The following is a 19705-nucleotide window of genomic DNA, read 5'->3' as shown; positions in this document are numbered from 1 at the left end:
GTCATTTAATGCCCCCAGTCGGTTCATATAAACAAACCTTAAGGGCTGTACTTCTGATGCGCATTGTGCAAACAATAGTTTGTTCTGTGTGCATAGAGTGTATGTATTGTTCTCTGCTGCACAATATAATGCTGCACAATACACAGTATATAAAACTTTTTTTTCTTTAAATGCATATATTTGGGACCAAAAATCATTTTTGCAATTTGGTTTCATTAAATATTTTGCACCATTTTGCTTTTAAAGACACTTTGTTTCCTGCATGTTCAGCTTTGATGTGGTCTGTGGTAATAAATTAACTCAGAGATAATGTGGCGCCCCTGAGGGTTCAGTCGCCACAGAGGTACTGCACCTCACCCAGAGGTGTGGTGTCTCCTTCTCTCAGGTAAGGAGGGAGTGCTGCCCGGAAACCCAACCACCTACATCCAACACTACACTGCTCCAGGCCGGCTGGAAGGGCAAGATGCAATGTGTTTCCTGCTGAGCTCTTTCCCTGGCTGGAGGGGGGGGGACCAAAGGTAGGGGGAACCAGTAGTGGGTGTGGGTGGAGGATGTAGAATAGGGGAGCACCATAATAGGAGGTATATAAAGGGAAGCCATCTTAGGGTGGCAGGGTAGTAGGACAGTTCAGTAGGTCAGTGAGTGAAGACAGTCTGGGAGCAGAGTCTCCTTAGGAGCTCTGCCCCACAAGTGGGGCCTAGTGCTAGAGGAGGAAGGCTCCGTTCTATCGAAGGGATCCCAGGGGGTACGGCGAGTGTAGGAAGGCACCCGTACGCCCCGAATCTGTCAGAAGACAGGGGGATCAGGCCGCAAGAGGGGGACGGGCCCCTGGCCCAGCCGTGTTACTTCAGGTCCCGGCTGTAAAAACCGGAGGCTTCTGGCTTTTATAGTGCCGTTGCCAAAGCCTCATCCTAGTCACCGTGAGGGTCAAGCAGGTCCGGGAACTTCAAGTTGCCCAGAGGGACTTCAGAGCACCCGAGTGGGACTGTGAGTGGGGAAGCGCAGGGCAGGAGGGAGAAGACCCAGCGTGAAGTCGGTCTAGAGAAGAACATAAAGTGGGGTTCCGTTAAGTGCTCCTAACCTACCTGAGGAAGAGCTGAAACCCCGGTCTGGTGAGCGCAGCGCGACGTGGGAGGCTGGCACCCGCGCAGTGTATCAGTGGAACGTACATGAGAACTGAGAGTAAAGACTTGGATGACTGCACCGCACTGCCTCCGTCCATTATTTCAGCTACGCCATCACTCCGCCTGCACTACAAGCCCCAGCATCACCACCCACCATCAAACAGCATCCCTGCCCCGGGGGCCCGCTCCACCTGTGGGGAGCAGAAACACCTCAGCTGCCATCCCATCACCCCCCGGAGGTCTGCAGCAGCACTGGTAAACCTTACCAGGTACCACAGGTGGCGTCACAAACTATTTATTTTATTTTTCCTATCCAAATTACAAATTCCCTTTTTGGTTGACCGCCTTGGCCCACGGACAGGCCCAGCCACTATGACATATCCCCCACCAGCATCCATAGGCCCGGCTGCCGAGTAACCCACTGCCCTGGGGGTGCGTCAATAAGAGTTACAAACTCTCCCATTAGTCAGAAGAAGCTCACTCATGGATTCTCAGTTAACCCATTCTGCAGTTAGTAATAGACCCTGCAACACAGAGGCTATAGAAGGCAAATGGTGCAACATTTTTAAGGAAACCCCAATAAATAAATTATTTGTAGCCAAATATACTTGCATTTAAGTAAAAAAAAATGTCAGCAAATGCATCACAATCCCTGAGCCAGAATAGGATGCGGCACCTGGCAATTGTGCTGGAATTTTCTTGGATACATCATAGTCACTGCTTTCTCAGGTGTAAGAGAAGTAAATTGAATGTCCGCAGCATTGATTCATATTCGGTGGACGTGTTTGTCTGGGAATGTTAGTTTGGGAGTGAATACGTCTCAAAGCAGCAGACTGGGACCCTGCACTATATCATTTTACTAAAAGTGATTTTGTCTTGGAGATTATTAAGGACTGTAAGAGAACAGATGAGAAAATAGGACATTTCTGTCGAATATAGAAATAGATAGAGCAGTAAGGAAACTATATCACATTCAGCCAGCAACATTTGTATGCCGTGATTGCAAATAGAAGACCATTTCACTACATAGAATATGATTTGTCTCATAAGTGGAGATCTTGAAAATTCTCCGGGGAACTGATATAAAAGTATCTTGGAAAATCGTACAACTTTCCATGTTACTATGAATAATATTTATTAATGACGATGGAATATCCTTATAAATATCCATCTGGGGCTCTGGGTTTCTAGATATGCTGAGATGTAAAGCTGGCGCTGTGTGTGAGTGGTGCGACATTATTTCTCCCATATGCAACATATTCATCAAATAGACTAAAACTGCCTGCGACTCCTAGTAGTAAATTGGTGAAATCTTTTTCTAACTTAGCTCATACGTTACAGTAAAAGAGGTGCAGGTGCTTCATAAATATAGCAATTGGCTGATCATTGCTCACATTTATTGTTATGCATGTAAATAATCAGTGTCCATATACAGTACATGGCTGGTAATAGTGGCTCCATATGTCACACACTCTGCTACTCTTTCAGCCATTCTTCGGGGGCAGTGATACATTAAACCAGATCTGCGGGAAGATAAAAACTGGCAGCGAAGTTCTGGCTAACCTGGACGGACATTGGGTGAGAATCCTGGGTAAAGTAGGACACAATTCCAGGGAAGGGGGAAAGGTTGTGAATTCTTATTTAAAGTATAACTCCAAACCAAAACAGGAAATTCAGATTTTATCCAGAGTTATTAAGCTGTACCCCAACATTTAGGGTTGTGTAAAACTGTGCTGGGATTTCCGGTCCACTCCAACTGATAGGAAAATTGACCTAATAGTTATGTGATACTTCTCTCATACAGGGAATAGGTGAGCTTTCCTATAGAGCTATTTTGTCCAACATTGGGGCAATGGAGTCAAATACTACAAGAAAAAAAAAAGGCGATCTCGGTCTTAATGGAGTCAAATGCAAGGGAAAGTTAGAGAATTGCAGGACTTAGGTAGTATTTGCTTAGGGAAGCCTAAAACAGCGTATGATAAGTGGAAAGAGTATACTTCCACTTTTAAAATAGGAGAAAAGTGATTTTGTTTCCCCCATTCTCAAATCCCCCATTGGCAGTGTCAGTCAGAAATCCCTCTATAAACAGTGTCAGACAGTGTTTCCATAGAAATAAGTTTCACCCATAAATAATACCAGTCAGAGATCCGAGCAAAAATAGCACCAGACATTTCATATTGACTCCTCAGCACAGGGACCATAGGGGTAAAGGATTTAATCAGTCGTGTGTCTGAATATCAGCCCCATTCTAAAATTAGCTATAGGGGAAAATAGAACTTAAAAGGTGACATACAGTGAACTAGAGGAGAACTTATCTGTGCTGTTATTACAGGATCGGGAGGTTTATCTCAGTGATGGACACACCGGCCACAGGGACATATTCTGGAATCCGACTGCCGAGATCCGAAGGCAAAGGCTCAAACGTCACATTGTGCTGTTTGAAGAGCAGACGGAAATGGAGTCAGAGAGGTGACGACTACCTACCGGCCCTATATAGTAACCGGCAGCAATGCTTGTCCCTATATACTGTATATCAGTGGTCTACAGATGTTGTGAAACTACAACTCCCAGTATGGAAGGGCATGATAGAAGTTGTAGTTTTGCAACAACTAATGAGCAACATGTTAAAGACCAAGACAGTATATAATAATAGATGCAATATTTAGTATTACATCACTGTGTGTGGGAGTCCGAAAACAAGGGCCAAATCATCTCTTTAAGGTCTGCAAATCAAATCAGACCCTTTCTAATGCTTCGCTGCAAATTTCTGATGAAACAGCAATGAAGTTGAACAAATAAAGAAAAACATGAGTGAGGCAATGTTTTTTTTGTTGATGGGGTTCCTCTTTCAGGACCCTGATATTTTGTCTAACGGAAACTGTTTAAATAAGAGTGCCATGTAATGCTCAGTCTCGCCTGTGGGGGCACTGCTGAGAAATTATACAATCACTACCAGATCCGGGGGTGTGGCTTGGACGTCGGCGATGTAGGTAGCTGGAGTCTGGAGCTCTGTGGTAACTACCAATTAAATCAACATGACAGCGACAATAAGAGGATCAACACTCTTCTAAACATCTAGATCATCTTCTGGACTTATATGGGATCATTTTAAGACATCAACCAGGTTTTTATGTGCTATATTCCCGGAGTTATCTGCCCCTATACTTGGCGGGGTTAACGGCTGCGGGCGCGTGGCTTCATCCGCCTTTTTTTGATGTGCTGGTGAATTGAGAAGATTATTACTTTTATAACCCTATAGATCATCATCTGATTATATAGGGATCATTTTAAGACATTAACCGGGTTTTTCTAAGCTATATCCCCGGAGATATATGCCCTTATAATCGGTGGGGTAACGGTTGCCGGCACGAGACTTCAACTGCCTTGTCAGTGTGCTGGTGAATTTACCTCAGCACATCTCCTCAGATTAAGGAGAATGGTTTATCAGAAATTTTCTCATTAAATACTCCATATACAAAAGTTATTGAAGAATATTGGATATTGGAATTATTTATTTTATTTTTTACAACCTCTTCAATGCCATTGCTCTTCTTCATATTGGTACTTGAAGCTGAAAAGCGTTGAGCGACGCACTCGAGCCTCCTCAGTTTGGGTGCTCATCATCCTATCAATACACTCATTGGAGGAGCGATCAGCAGTTCCACCTGTGTGGTGACCTCAAAGACTCACAGTTGGTCCACAGAGGAAGTCTTTAATAGCAAATGATGCTGATATTTCATATTCTCCTGATTCTGGTCCCATGTCAGAATTTATAGGTTGTGCTCCGGACAAGACAGAGGGTTGGATTTGTTGGGACCATTGAGATCAGTCAAAAGAAGATATCCTAAAATAATAGGCTTAGCTGTCAGTGTGACTGTCAGCACAGCTGATGCCACTCATCCCCGCAACTGACAGGTAATCAGCTGTTCAATGTCAGCTCTTTTCCATCTATGTAGTATCGCTGATTTATAGTAATTTACACCTCTTCTGGTCCTGGGTCAGTCATAATCAATTGGAGAAGGGGTTGAGCGGACCCCATTGATTGATTATACACCTTGAATTCAAGTTTTTGAAGTGGCACACCAGTGATATATAAAGAGAAGGCTAGCGATATCGCAGATACCGGCTTTTTGCAATCTAAAGAATATAATTTGATTAGCTGGTGCCTGTTAGAGACCCTGACACTGGTTCTGGTCAATCAATCTTTTATTAAACTTGGTGGCTCCTCCTGACTATTTGTCCATCTCCAACTATATCCTTAAAAAAGACACAAAGGAGAAATAGAAGAAGAAAGCCAGCGGTGTCATTCTTCATAAGTAAAAGTGACTCTTTGTTCAATCTAGCGCTGGTCATCATTAATTTACTGTCCTTAGCAATATAAAGCTGTGGTCAGACAAGTTTCACTAAAGGAGAGATCCAGAGGACCCTCCTGAACACTTGGACATCCTTAGTTTCAATTTTAAAAGTGGCACAACAGGTATATAAAAGAAGAAAGCTGGCGGTACCGGAAATACCGGCTTTTTGCGATCTAAAGGACATATCTTGATCTGCTGTCACTTTTATTAATCCTTAACTGTGGTTTCAATCAACTAATTATTTATTAAACTTAATGGTCCCTCCTGACTGTCTGTACACCTTCAAATATAACGATTTAAAGGACACAAAGGAGAAACAGAAGAAGAAAGCCAGCGGTGTCATTTCTCACAAGTGAAAATGTCTCTTTGATCAATCTAGCGCTGAATATTATTAAGTTACAGTTCTTAGCAATTTAAAGTTGTGGTCAGTCTAGTTACACTGAAGGTAAGATCCAGTGGACCCTCCTGTACACTTGGACACATTAAGTTTCAATGTTAAAAGTGTCACAACAGGTATATTAAAGAAGAAAGCCGGCGGTGTCATTCTTCATAAATGAAAGTGATGTTCTGTTTAATCTAGCGCTGGATATCGTTAATTTACTGTCCTTTACAACATAAAGCTGTGGTCAGTCATGTTTCATTGAGGAATAGATCCAGTGGACCCTTCTGAACTTTTGGATATCCTTAACTTTAATTTTAAAAGTGGCACAGCTGATATATTAAAGAAGAAAGCCGGCGGTACCGCAGAATACCGGCATTTGCGATCTGGGAGGAATTCCCAGCACAGCTCATCTGTTAAAAGGAATTTATGTATTTTACAAAGCTGGGTCCTATTGGTTCTTGCCTATTTTAGGTCTCATTTGGTCCTTGCAAGAAGATCCTCCCTTCTATAGTTATAGATATTGCTTCTATATATACAACTCTGGGTTCAGTTATTGATTGAATTTATAGTGATAATGAAATCAATCTATTTCTATATACTAGAACCCTACTAAGCAAGATTTCGTTTTATGGTTTAATTCTGGATATGATATAACTTATATTAGTAAGGATTTGTTATTTAACCCATTGAAACACTGATGTCAAAAGAACACAGTTTACACTGATGAATATTGTCTTGTAAAACATTGTTCTTCTCATTTTTTAAACCCCATTGTTTTCTTTGAAATTCTATTATTTTCTCTAGCTCCAATATAGGATTATTCTATACAATTATTACACTTATTAAAATTATAAGTAGTAACTTATTGGATTTCTTATAAAATAAACTAATTAGTCCGATCCTTTTATAGAAAATGAGTAAATTAGGGGCTATCCCCAAATCTAATATCCCGACTTCTAAGAAGTCCCCCAAAAAAGGTTTACCCAAACAGCTCCATTCTTGTATTGACTCTGCACTTGATACTCCTAATCTTCTAAGTCCCACTAAATCCAGGTCCCCATTAAAAAGGGTTATGGATAAAATTGAACCAAAGAAATCTAACACATCTTTATCATACATTAAAACTGTTAGACATGAGGGAAATAATAAAAATTTGACAAAACCCAAAGATCCATCAGGGAAAATATTGGGAAAAGACAATCCTATACTTTTGAATCCTGATTCAGCACCAATAGACAATATGGATCTTTCAATATCATCAAAACGGAAGGGTCCTGGTAGTTGGGGCTATAGATCTGTTATGAACTGCTACAAACACTAAGGAAAGAAAGGAAAACTGTCCCTACAATAGGAATAAGCTGATTCTCTACGATGCAGCGGGGGACCTGTTCCTTGTGAACAGACCCGCCAAAGTCCTCGGCTAGTCTGAACGCAGACCTATAGATATAAGGGAGGGGTCCCTACAAGAGCTAAGGACTGGGATATAGTTGGACACCTCCTAGCAGAAATTGTAGCAGAGCAAAGACAAACAAACAAACAGAAGTACTAGTGGTCAAAAGACCAAGCAAACTACAGAGTTAGGTACAAGGCACCTGGCTAGCTTAAGAGTAAATGTAACACTGGAGTCCAGCAAGGCCAGAAGGGCGGAGCTGGATTATATAGGCAGAAAGTCATGTGACCAACAAAATAGAAAAAACTAACAGGAGGGTTCTAACAAGATCCTCACATGAGGATCTAGAAAATGATCCTGATAATACTTCCCCTAGTTTAAGTCCAGAAAGAATCCGTTTTAAGAAACACTCAGATTCTCCTTCCTCAAACAGTATCGGTAAAATTCACGTTAATAAAGATGATCTATCCTTACCTATGAGGAATGAAATAGAATTATTTATGACGAACCTGGCAGAAAAATTTAATCTTAATATGAAGAATGCCTTTGAAAAGCAAGCGGGGATATTCCAATCGACATTTGATCTTTTCAATAAAAGGTTGGAAGAACAAGAAAAAAGAATAACAGATGTTGAGGAAAAAAACATTCAACTTACTAAAACTAATCAAAATCTAGTTTAAGAAATCGGAAAACTTAAAATAAAAGTGGCAGATATTGAAGACAGGAATAGAAGGAATAATATTAAAATAAGAGGGGTTTTGGAAAATGTTCCTTCAGGAGAGGTATCCGAATTTGTTAAATCAGTTTTCAAAACGGCTATTCCCTCATTGTCCGATATGGACTTGATCATTGACAGAATCCATAGACTTCCTCGTCCCAGTTTCATCTCATCAGACATACCCAGGGATGTATTGCTCCGTATTCATTACTATGACACAAAAGAGAGAATTTTTGGTTTTATCAAAGAAAAAAAGTATTTTCCAGCCCCATTTAATCAGCTTAAAATTTTTTCAGATCTATCAAAAGCCACAATGGATGGCAGAAAAAGCTTCAATGATACAACGACTTATCTTCGGGACAAAGGAATTCCCTATAAATGGGGTTTTCCTTTAAAACTAATCGTCTTTTACAAAGGGAAATCTGTACCTATCTATTCCCCGTTAGAAGGTAGGAATTTTATAGACAAAATTAAAAATAACTCTCCCGCTAAGTCTAGATCTCCGCTAAAAGATACCCGTTGAGGGGTTTGGTGGTGAATTTTTACATTCTGATTTTACTTCTTCAAGTACCCTTAGATGATCTATTGAATTTTTGTACTTTCCTCTATCAAACTGGAATAGTTTCTACGGGCTCTTCACGAACTGTCCCCGAAAGAAGAAGCAGAATCCATCAGGAAGTTGGATTCCTTCAAGAGGACTCTGTTTTGAAGTTTTACTTTCTTTATTTTTCTACTGTTACAATTTGAACTTGAATTGTTATATACATATGTCACCTGAATATCTTTGGAGTCTTGTATTTGGGTCAATATATACATAATTACCCTTTATTGGATCTTGTGATTCCCTAGGATGAGTTTCAATCTCCTGACATATAATGTTAGGGGATTGAATAGTCCTAATAAAAGGTTTTCTTTCTGGAAAGAAGTTTCTAAACTTCAAGCAGATATAATTTGTATCCAAGAAGCAAAATTCTCAATTAGCAGTCATCCATGTTTTTATCACAAAAATTTCACGCATATCTTTGAATCTTTAAGTATTAAGAAAAAAGCTGGTGTAATTACTATAATACAAAATTCCACCCCTTTCAAATTATTGAAGAATATAAAGATAGCAAAGGTAGATTTCATATTTTAGTCTGTTGCATAAATGACCAACCTTGCACCATTGTTAACTTATATGCCCCCAACAAAGGTCAAATTGATTTTCTTAACAAGTTATTGGAAAAAATATCATTAATAAAAAAGGAAATTTGCTCATGTTAGGTGATTTTAATATTGTACCGGATGGTATTATGGATTCTTCTTCACCAACACGTCACCTTTCTTCTACTCTCAATAGTTGGTTATTCAAGAACGAATTATTCGACGTTTTTAGATGTATAAATTCTTCTTCCAAAGAATATACACATTATTCTGACGCCCATCAGTCTGCTTCGCGTATAGATTTAATCGTCACTGAGATCTTTGCTCTTTCAAGGTTTAAAAAAATCATTATTAATGCAACGTCTATATCAGACCACTCCCCTGTTATTGGAACAATTAATTTAGGTACTCCAATAAAAAATGACTTTTTATGGAAGTGCAATTCATATCTTATCTCACATCCCAATTATAAATCTGAAATAGAATTAGCCCATAAAATTTTCTTTATTGACAATAACTCAGACTCTATAAATCCTATTGTACGATGGAATGCCCATAAGGCTTTCATAAGAGGGATTCTAATGCAAATTTCTTCGAGACATAAAAAAACGAATAGAGCTAAAATTTTGAAACTCCAATCCCTAATTAGAGATAAAGAATTTCAACAAATTAATCTTTCATCTCCCTATTCTGTACTGCAAAGTGAAATTCTTGAACTTAGACAGGAATTAAAGGCAGAAAGTTTTTCTTCATATGAATCCATGATAAAAACATTAAAATTCAAATCTTACTCGTCTCTTAATGAACCAACTAGATTTATGATGAATCACATTAAACAAAGAAGAATCCATAGTAGAATCAACAGAATTAAATCGGTTGATGGTTCCTTTAGATCGCATCCCAAAGATATTGTAGAATTATTTGCTAACTTTTATCAAAATTTATATAATATTAACCTCCAGTCTCATACCCTACAACCAAAGGAGAGTAGTATTGAATCATTCCTCTCTTCTATTGAATTACCTAAACTTAATAGTAATGAATTAGACCTATTAAATGCCCCGTTCACTCTTAAAGAAACAGCTGAAGCAATTCACAATCTTAAAAACGCAAAATTCCCCGGTCCGGATGGTTTTTGTGCTGAATATTTCAAAAATTTTAGTGAAATTTTAACTCCACACCTAATCCAAATGTTTAACGTAGCATCCGCTCAAGGTTCCTTTCCGTCCGAGATGTTGGAAGCAACAATTGTTTTAATTCCCAAACCAAATAGTGATTTAGAGGAAGTCAAAAATTATAGGTCTATTTCTTTAATAAATGTACATATTAAAATATATTCAAAAATTTTAGCTAATAGATTAAACGAGATATAACCCAATTTAATTAATAATGACCAAATAGAATTTATTAAAGGTAGGCAGTCTATAGATGGCACAAGAAGACTAATTAACACCATTAAATTAATTAATTCCTCTAAAATCCCATCTGTTTTAATAGCTTTGGACGCTGAAAAAGCATTTGACAGACTGAACTGGAATTTTTTGAAACATACCCTTTTGAAATTCGGCTTCGATAACCAATTCTTGACCAATGTCATGGCATTATATTCAAATCCGAGTGCAAAAATATATGTTAATAACCACCTTTCTAAATCCTTTTTAATTTCTAATGGCTCCAGGCAAGGATGTCCCCTCTCCCCTTTGTTGTTCGTGTTATGAACTGCTACAAGCACTAAGGAAAGATAGGTAAACTGTCCCTACAATAGGACTAAGCTGATTCCCTACGATGCAGCGGGGGACCTGTTCCTTGTGAACAGACCCGCCTAAGTCCTCGGCTAGTCTGAACGCAGACCTATAGATATAAGGGAGGGATCCCTACAAGAACTAAGGACTGGGATATAGTTGGACACCTCCTAGCAGAAATTGTAGCAGAGCAAAGACAAGCAAACAAAAAGTACTAGTGGTCCAAGGACCAAGCAAACTACAGAGTTAAGTACAAGGCACCTGGCTAGCTTAAGAGTAAATGTAATACTGGAGTCCAGCAAAGCCAGAAGGGCGGAGCTGGATAATATAGGCAGAAAGTCATGTGACCAACAAAATAGAAAAAAACTAACAGGAGAGTTCTAACAGTTCGCAATTGCCATGGAGCCGCTGGCTCAAAAGATTAGGGAAAACCAAAATATAGTTGGCATACATACTCCTTCGCGCCACTTTAAGATTAGTTTATATGCAGATTATATCCTTTTAACTCTTTCAAATCATTTGAATTCAATAAAGCCGTTCATTGATCTCCTTAAAAATTTTTCAGAAATATCCTATTTTAAAGTAAATAATGATAAATCAAAAATACTCTCCTTTAATTTAGGAAATGACTTAATTAATAATATCAAAAAGCTTTTTTCTTTTGGTTGGGCGGAAAATAAATTTATTTATTTAGGCATTATAATAACAAAAGATGTCAAATCTACAATATCTTCTAATATCTACCAATTAATTAATACAGTATAAAAAGACCTAGCAATATACTGTAGTCAAGATTTATCCTTGATAGGTAAGAATTTAACAATAAAAACCTTTATTCTCCCAAAAATACTCTATATTTTTAGATCACTTCCTTTGAAAATTCCAACAACATATTTAAATATCCTCCAATCCCTCCTTAACTCATTCATTTGGGGAAATAAAAAAGCCAGAATTGCTAAAGATATCCTTTATAAGTCAAAACTACACGGAGGACTTGGTCTTCCAAATGTTGCGGCATATTATCTTGCATGTTTAATCAAGCAAAGCGCATGTTGGCTACAAAATTTAGTCGCCCCGGCCTGGTTGGACTTGGAAATCACTCTGAATAACAACACACATCCTCGTGTTTTAGTTTTTAAACATCTATTTTTAAAACCTTCTAGTCTTCCATCTCATCCTATTTTTCAAGCTATCATATATGCTTTGCAACAATTATCTAAACCAATAAGAGGTTCTGATAAACTTCAATTTGTAAAACTCCCTCCATTAACTTTTATTGCTTCTTTGGATGACTCTTATATTCCTTCTTGTTGGGCAAACCATGGAATAAAAAAATTGAAGGATTTTTATGAGGGTGATAATTTTATTTCTTTTATTGACTTTAAAAATAAATTTAATCTTCCTTCAACAGATTTCTTTCACTATTTAATAGCAAAGGATTTTATTCTAAAATTTACTAGTAACAAACCTTTATGTTCTGAAGCCACTTCTACTTTGTTTAATAATTTTAACCATAAAATTTTTTGGAACCTTAATAATATTTATAGTTGGTTCAATAAGGACTTCGATTTGGTTAAGAATTCTTATATGTTTAAGTGGGAATCAATTCTAAATTTTTCCACCCCTCCAGAAAATTGGGAAAATGCTCTAAATTTTTCTTATTCGTCAAATATTTCAATGCCCCTCCAAGAGGCACATTATAAACTACTTACTAGGTGGTACTATACTCCTACAAAACTATCATTTATAGATCCTAATATCCAACCACTATGTTGGAGGAATTGTGGTTCCAGGGGGGATTTGCTTAATATTTTTTGGAATTGTCCAAAGATTAAATCTTTATGGTCACAAACTTTTGATCTCATTTATAACATTTCTAAAAGTAGAATGAATATAACTCCTCAAATGGCATTATTATCTATTGGCATGGAAAATATTAATGATTCAATCAGATCCATTATTATACATATATTCCTTGTTATTAAAAATGCCATTGCGTTTCATTGGAAGAAATCAAAACCTCCTTCCTTTCCAGATATAATTGAAAGAATCAAACTCCATAAAATTTATGAACATAAATTCGCCATCTCAAATAATCATTTTCATAAATTTTCCAAAAAATGGCTAAGATGGTCTGAATTGTTTCCCTAATAAATTAATTCATTATTCAACCACGACTCAGGTGAATTATATTTCTGGTTATTTATTCAATTCAAGTTCTAATTGATTTAACATATTTTTTCTTTATGTAATTTTACTGAAATATATTTTATTGGTTACTTAGTTTGTAATTTGTTTTGTTCATATGTTACATTTGATTGTACTGTATGATATCATTGAGTACCTCTATTCTCCTTCCCCTCATTCCTTTTCTTTCCTTCCCCTGTTTCCTTTAATTTCCCCTGGTTCTCCCTTTCCTTCCTCTGTATAAAATTATTTGAAATTAATAAAATTTTTGAAAACAATCACTACCAGATCCAATACAGATTAAACCTGACTACTAGAGACCCCTCAGCCAAATGTTGTAGACCCCTGGTGACAAAAAGGAACTGCAGCAGAGAAATGCCATTTTAAGAACTTTTCGCTGAGGTAAATTTATCATATAAAACTTTATAAAAGTAGCGCAATTGTTGGGTGCTTCATATTTCTGACAGATGGAAACCCTTTTTAGCAGAGTTGGGACGTGTCATTTTGAAAATGTGCGTCACTGCCCATAGATCCCCTAATTCTTTATACACTCTGCTCTTATAAAACTGACAACTGATTGCAGCCCCACGCGTTTCATGACTGTCAGCGAACAGTGACTCTTGTATTACTCAGTCTAGCAGTCAAGGCCTCTCCTATGTCTGTATATACTAAATCCAATTTAAAAACTTGCATAATACTCACAAACATCCTGGTTACCATGGCGACATTAATGACAGAAATAAGATATAATTAACTGAGTGATCAAAAATAATATGTGGTTATGAGAGTACAAGTTAAAACTTTGAATGTGTCTCCGTTACAGACTCTGGCAACATGTGACCAGCGCCATCAATGATGGAAACCAGCGTCAGGCCACCGATGAAAAGTATATTATAGAGGACGCTCAACGAAAAGCCGCGAGGGAGAGGAAGGAGAGTGATGAAGAATGGAGTCCGCAGCTCTTTGTCTATGACGACATCCTGGTAGAATGGCGCTATAAGTATGAAGAGTGAGTCGCCTCTTCAAGAAGAACTCCTACAAATTACTTATGAAAACCTCTTTAGTGCCGGCTGTCTTCTGTGCTTGTGTCCAGCACGGACCTCTATACTTCAGTACTGTTATAGGGTCACTTCATCATCTAATCACTTCATTGTTCTAATTGCTAATATTAAGTTAAACTATAGACATTGATGTGGGGGACGTTATCCCCTGACTTACTGATAGCTGGAGACGAACCGCTAGGTTTCTGCATGATCTATAGAATGAGACTCTGAAAAGTCCTGTCTGAATAGGGCAGAAGTGTGAGCACGATCCTCCCCTCCTATCTATGAGACTGCTGGAAATAGCTGAGCGCTGCACTCCGCTTTCTCTGGCGGTACTATGGGTTGAGCACATGCACTTTGCCTTTATTCAGAGAAGGTTTTGCACAGTCCCATATTCAGGATCACTGGGGCTTCCAGTCGTCAGCCCTCCATCTATCAGTGAGATATCTGCGATAGAATGGATAGGGAAAAAAATTCAATTGTGGGAATACCCGTCAAAATGACTTTAACTTTGAACATTTCTATATCGAGACAATTAACTGAATGGGAAAGTCTGGATGCTTGTGTCACTGTGCGCTAATCACCAATCCAGAGATGAGACAAAAGTCCTTGGCCTGTCAGACAAATAGAGAACATGAAATCATTTCATTGCCATAATTAGAAATAAATTGCCGTGTATTATCTCTGTGCTGCTCCTCCCCCCTCAGGGGACGTTTGTGCAGCATCTGACTAATGTGTTAAATGTCATGGATTCTGCAGCAACCGCCCCTGGCATCCTCTGACTGACATTGCGCAATACGAGAAGGATGGCGTTCTGCAGACCGTGAAGAGGAACCTGACCAGTCTGCTGGCCCCACGGACGGACCTCCAGCACAAGGTAGAAAACTCTGATTTACCTAAGGTTGTATTCACATGCAACTGATTTGTGTGCAGAAATTTCTGTCACGGAGAATCATTTCCATTCATCTGAATAGATGCGGTTATAGCGCATGGATTTGTGTACGCACCAGTCAGCTGCATGGGACAGCGGCAGAAATGTATGCAACAAATCAGCTGCCTGTGAATTCATGATAACACTTGCAAGCAAAGGGCGGGTATCAGCAGTATAGACAAGTACCTGCATCTAACAGCAGCAATCGGCGCTAGCTCCAATCTCTGCTGTTTATCCACTTAAATGCCACTGGAAATCTCTGACAACCACATTTAAGTCATGCAATCCCAGGGGCATGCCTGTTCAGGCATCCATCACGCCCCCTTCAATGTGACTGCGAGGTATCGATTGGTTGCGCATGGCCTGCTGAAGGCTCCTCTCTACCATCTTGGTACTTGTGCTTCATAGGAGGCCGTCATTTTCATTATATATTTCAATCCAAAGGTGTTTGCAGTATATAGAACAAGCAATCAAATGATTGCTGGTTTAAGTTCTATATGGGGACTAAAAAATAATGTCTGTAAAGCGCTGTGGAATTAATGGCGCTATATAAGTGTGTCAAATAAAAAAAATGTTTTTAAAATATATATAACCTGTGTAAGATAAAAAAAAAACAAAAACTGATTCTAGAAAGTGCAAAACTGCTCAGAGTAATTTACAAATTGGCCTAAAGGCAACAGATATCAGATACCTAAAATCCAAATTATGCCTGTTGGAGTTCCATGTAGGCAACAGCTCCCTCTGCTGGTAATCTTGTGAAATAAAGGGATACTTTCTTATCATGTGATTGTCTATAAAGCCCCATGTGCGCAGTAGAGGGAGGCTGCCCACTTCCTGAAACTCTGCAATGGTAATTTCTAAATTGTGAGCATTCAGACTTATCTACTCTATAATGTAATATATTACATATTACATAAGAGCAGTGCCCCCCTGCTGTATGTGAAGCAGTCGTAAACACCTTTTGTCATTTTATGAGTTGAGGGTTTCAGGATTGCATTTTTTTTTCCTGATACAATATTTCTGAAGTCTAATGATTCACACTGTGATATCATGAGTCACAAGACTGATTTCTTACTAATTTTACTAGAGAGGAATCCATGAAGGAAGACATCGGAAAGCCAGTGAGCAGCCATCCATCAGCAGCCAGACTACGGAGAGCAGCTGCTCCACTCCTGAGCCCAGACATGAATCTTCCGATGATGACGGTTCGTTATGACCCTCCTATCAGATACATATAAATGGGACTTTTCCAAAAACATTGGCTATGTTTTAAAAGTCTAATCAGTGGAGTTTGCTAGAAACCTCCGAATTTTCAGAAATGGGTTGTCAGGATCCCAGAGACGAAGTGACCACACATATGACAGTGTTTATGATGAAAATGAAAAACTATGGTGCAAAAAATCTCATGAAGTCTGTCTTCATATTGAGTTTACCCTCTTTTCATTACTTCCTTGAAGTTCTCTGTATCTGTTTGTCCAGAACTAAATGTAACATACAGGGGTAAATTTACTAATTCTGTAGTTTTTCATAGAGTATAAACTTAGACCAGACAGTCTCAAAATGCAACTAATTTGTATCAGTGGCTCTTACTGGATGATATATTTGGTGTCTCTTTAGACTGTCATCCAATAGTTGGCATACTTTGTCCCAGGATGTATCGGTTCCACTGAAAATTACAGAATATGTGTCATTTTGTAACTAATTGTAAATTTAACACATCTCACCCTGTAGCAATCATGTTGGTACATTTTTGTATTGGAAATGTTCACAAGTATGCTATCGTGGCATCTAATCAGTTAGTCAAAGGAAGGACAAACTACATAAAGTGCAGTGTATTATAGAAGCAATTAAATGATTGCATGGTCAAGGCCCATAAGAGAACTAAAAGCAAACCGATTAAAAAAAAATACATATACTTTTTCCATATAAAATGTCTAAAATTCCTAAGAATGAAAACAAATGCAAATGTTTAGTGTTAACGTGTCCATATTGACCCAAACTATAAAACTATCATGTTATTTATTTCACATAATAAACATTCTTGCACTCCCCACCCCTTCCCCCCCCAAAAAAAAAAATCAGAATTAGCTCTTCACTTGTGGTGACACACACTTTTTTAAAAAAAATATGAAGTATTTTTTATTGTGCAGAAGTAGTAAAACTTGTTAACGATGCAGTAATGCTGTAATCATACAAACCAATATGATCAAGTTATATTATCATATATACCTCATGTAGTTAAAATAGAATCCAAGAAATGAATTGCTACCTTCCAAGAAGTATTAATACAAGTTATATATAGGACAATAAATCATATATGTGCAGTTTAGAGCCATTCAAAATACAACTCATCCCACACAAGCACAAGTCAATACACACATTGCTATAATGTGTCAATTTGTGGTTTTCTCCCTTGATGGTTGACTACCTGATATATTATCACTACATGTAATACCAGCCTCATCACAGATCTTAGTTTTACTGACGGTGACGATACAGAACCAAACATTAATGTTTTAGGTCTTTGTGCTCTATAGGTTTTCAGGGACCATGTTCTCAGTGTGGAAAAGAGAAACATGAACTTAAAGAAATCCAGGCGGCAGTGTTATCTCTGCAGAAAACACAACAGGATATAAATAGGTGAGTAATAACATACACCACAGCTTTCTCAGTATTTCTTCCGGTTGAGTCATTTTTAATAGTTGTCAATAAGCAATGGGGAAGAAAACAATAAACTGGACTAAGAAGTTTATAGTTTAGAAAAAGTGTTTTTTTTTTAAGATGATTCAGCTTGAATATTTAAGAAATCTCTCAATCACATACTTTTTGTAGTATAATACCCCCTACTTCTAAGAATATAACTACTATAATACTGTCCCGATGTACAAGGATATATCTACTATAATACTGCACCCTATTTCTAAGAATATAACTACTATAATACTGCCCCCTATGTACAAGAATATAACTACTATAATACTGCCCCTATGTACAAGAATATAACTACTATAATACTGCCCCCTATGTACAAGAATATAACTACTATAATACTGCTCCCTATGTACAAGAATATAAATACTATAATACTGCTCCTATGTACAAGAATATAACTACTATAATACTGCCCTCTATGTACAAGAATATAACTACTATAATACTGCCCCCTATGTACAAGAATATAACTACTATAATACTGCCCCCTATGTACAAGAATATAAATACTATAATACTGCTCCTATGTACAAGAATATAACTACTATAATACTGCCCTCTATGTACAAGAATATAACTACTATAATACTGCCCCCTATGTACAGGAATATAACTACTATAATACTGTCCCCTATGTACAAGAATATAACTACTATAATACTGCTCCTATGTACAAGAATATAACTACTATAATACTGCCCCTATGTACAAGAATATAACTACTATAATACTGCCCCTATGTACAGTAATATAACTACTATAATACTGCCCCCTATGTACAAGAATATAACTACTATAATACTGCCCCCTATGTACAAGAATATAACTACTGTAATACTACCCCCTATGTACAAGAATATAACTACTATAATACTGCCCCTATGTACAAGAATATAACTACTATAATACTGCCCCCTATGTACAAGAATATAACTACTATAATACTGTCCCCTATGTACAAGAATATAACTATTATAATACTGCCCCTATGTACAGGAATATAACTACTATAATACTGCCCCTATGTACAAGAATATAACTACTAAAATACTGCCCCTATGTACAAGAATATAACTACTATAATACTGCCCCTATGTACAAGAATATAACTACTATAATACTGCCCCCTATGTACAACAATATAACTACTATAATACTGCCCCTATGTACAAGAATATAACTACTACAATACTGCCCCTATGTACAAGAATATAACTACTATAATACTGCTCCTATGTACAAGAATATAACTACTATAATACTGCCCCTATGTACAAGAATATAACTACTATAATACTGCTCCTATGTACAAGAATATAACTACTACAATACTGCCCCCTATGTACAAGAATATAACTACTACAATACTGCCCCTATGTACAAGGATATAACTACTATAATACTGCTCCTATGTACAAGAATATAACTACTAGAATACTGCCCCTATGTACAAGAATATAACTACTATAATACTGCTCCTATGTACAAGAATATAACTACTATAATACTGCCCCTATGTACAAGAATATAACTACTACAATACTGCTCCTATGTACAAGAATATAACTACTATAATACTGCTCCTATGTACAAGAATATAACTACTATAATACTGCCCCTATGTACAAGAATATAACTACTATAATACTGCTCCTATGTACAAGAATATAACTACTACAATACTGCCCCCTATGTACAAGAATATAACTACTACAATACTGCCCCTATGTACAAGGATATAACTACTATAATACTGCTCCTATGTACAAGAATATAACTACTAGAATACTGCCCCTATGTACAAGAATATAACTACTATAATACTGCTCCTATGTACAAGAATATAACTACTATAATACTGCCCCTATGTACAAGAATATAACTACTATAATACTGCTCCTATGTACAAGAATATAACTACTATAATACTGCTCCTATGTACAAGAATATAACTACTATAATACTGCCCCTATGTACA

At 37.4% G+C, this 19705-nt stretch overlaps 1 protein-coding gene across 3 annotated transcripts in view; it reads left to right on the top strand.

The window, feature by feature from the left end:
• OSBPL5 (oxysterol binding protein like 5) overlaps positions 1-19705 on the top strand; it is a 227944-nt gene that overhangs the window by 197985 nt on the left and 10254 nt on the right. For all 3 annotated transcript variants that reach the window (XM_073658191.1, XM_073658192.1, XM_073658193.1), the window contains exons 16-21: positions 2613-2702; positions 3457-3593; positions 13865-14050; positions 14844-14961; positions 16103-16220; positions 17553-17655. In XM_073658191.1, coding sequence (XP_073514292.1) covers positions 2613-2702; positions 3457-3593; positions 13865-14050; positions 14844-14961; positions 16103-16220; positions 17553-17655 — 752 coding nt within the window. The remainder of the gene's footprint in view (positions 1-2612; positions 2703-3456; positions 3594-13864; positions 14051-14843; positions 14962-16102; positions 16221-17552; positions 17656-19705) is intronic.

The sequence above is a fragment of the Phyllobates terribilis genome, unplaced genomic scaffold, assembly GCF_046119375.1.
Source record: "Phyllobates terribilis strain yellow unplaced genomic scaffold, ASM4611937v1 Scaffold_13__5_contigs__length_258822181, whole genome shotgun sequence".
Taxonomy (NCBI): Eukaryota; Metazoa; Chordata; class Amphibia; order Anura; family Dendrobatidae; genus Phyllobates; species Phyllobates terribilis.
This window is presented reverse-complemented; position numbering and strand designations above follow the sequence as displayed.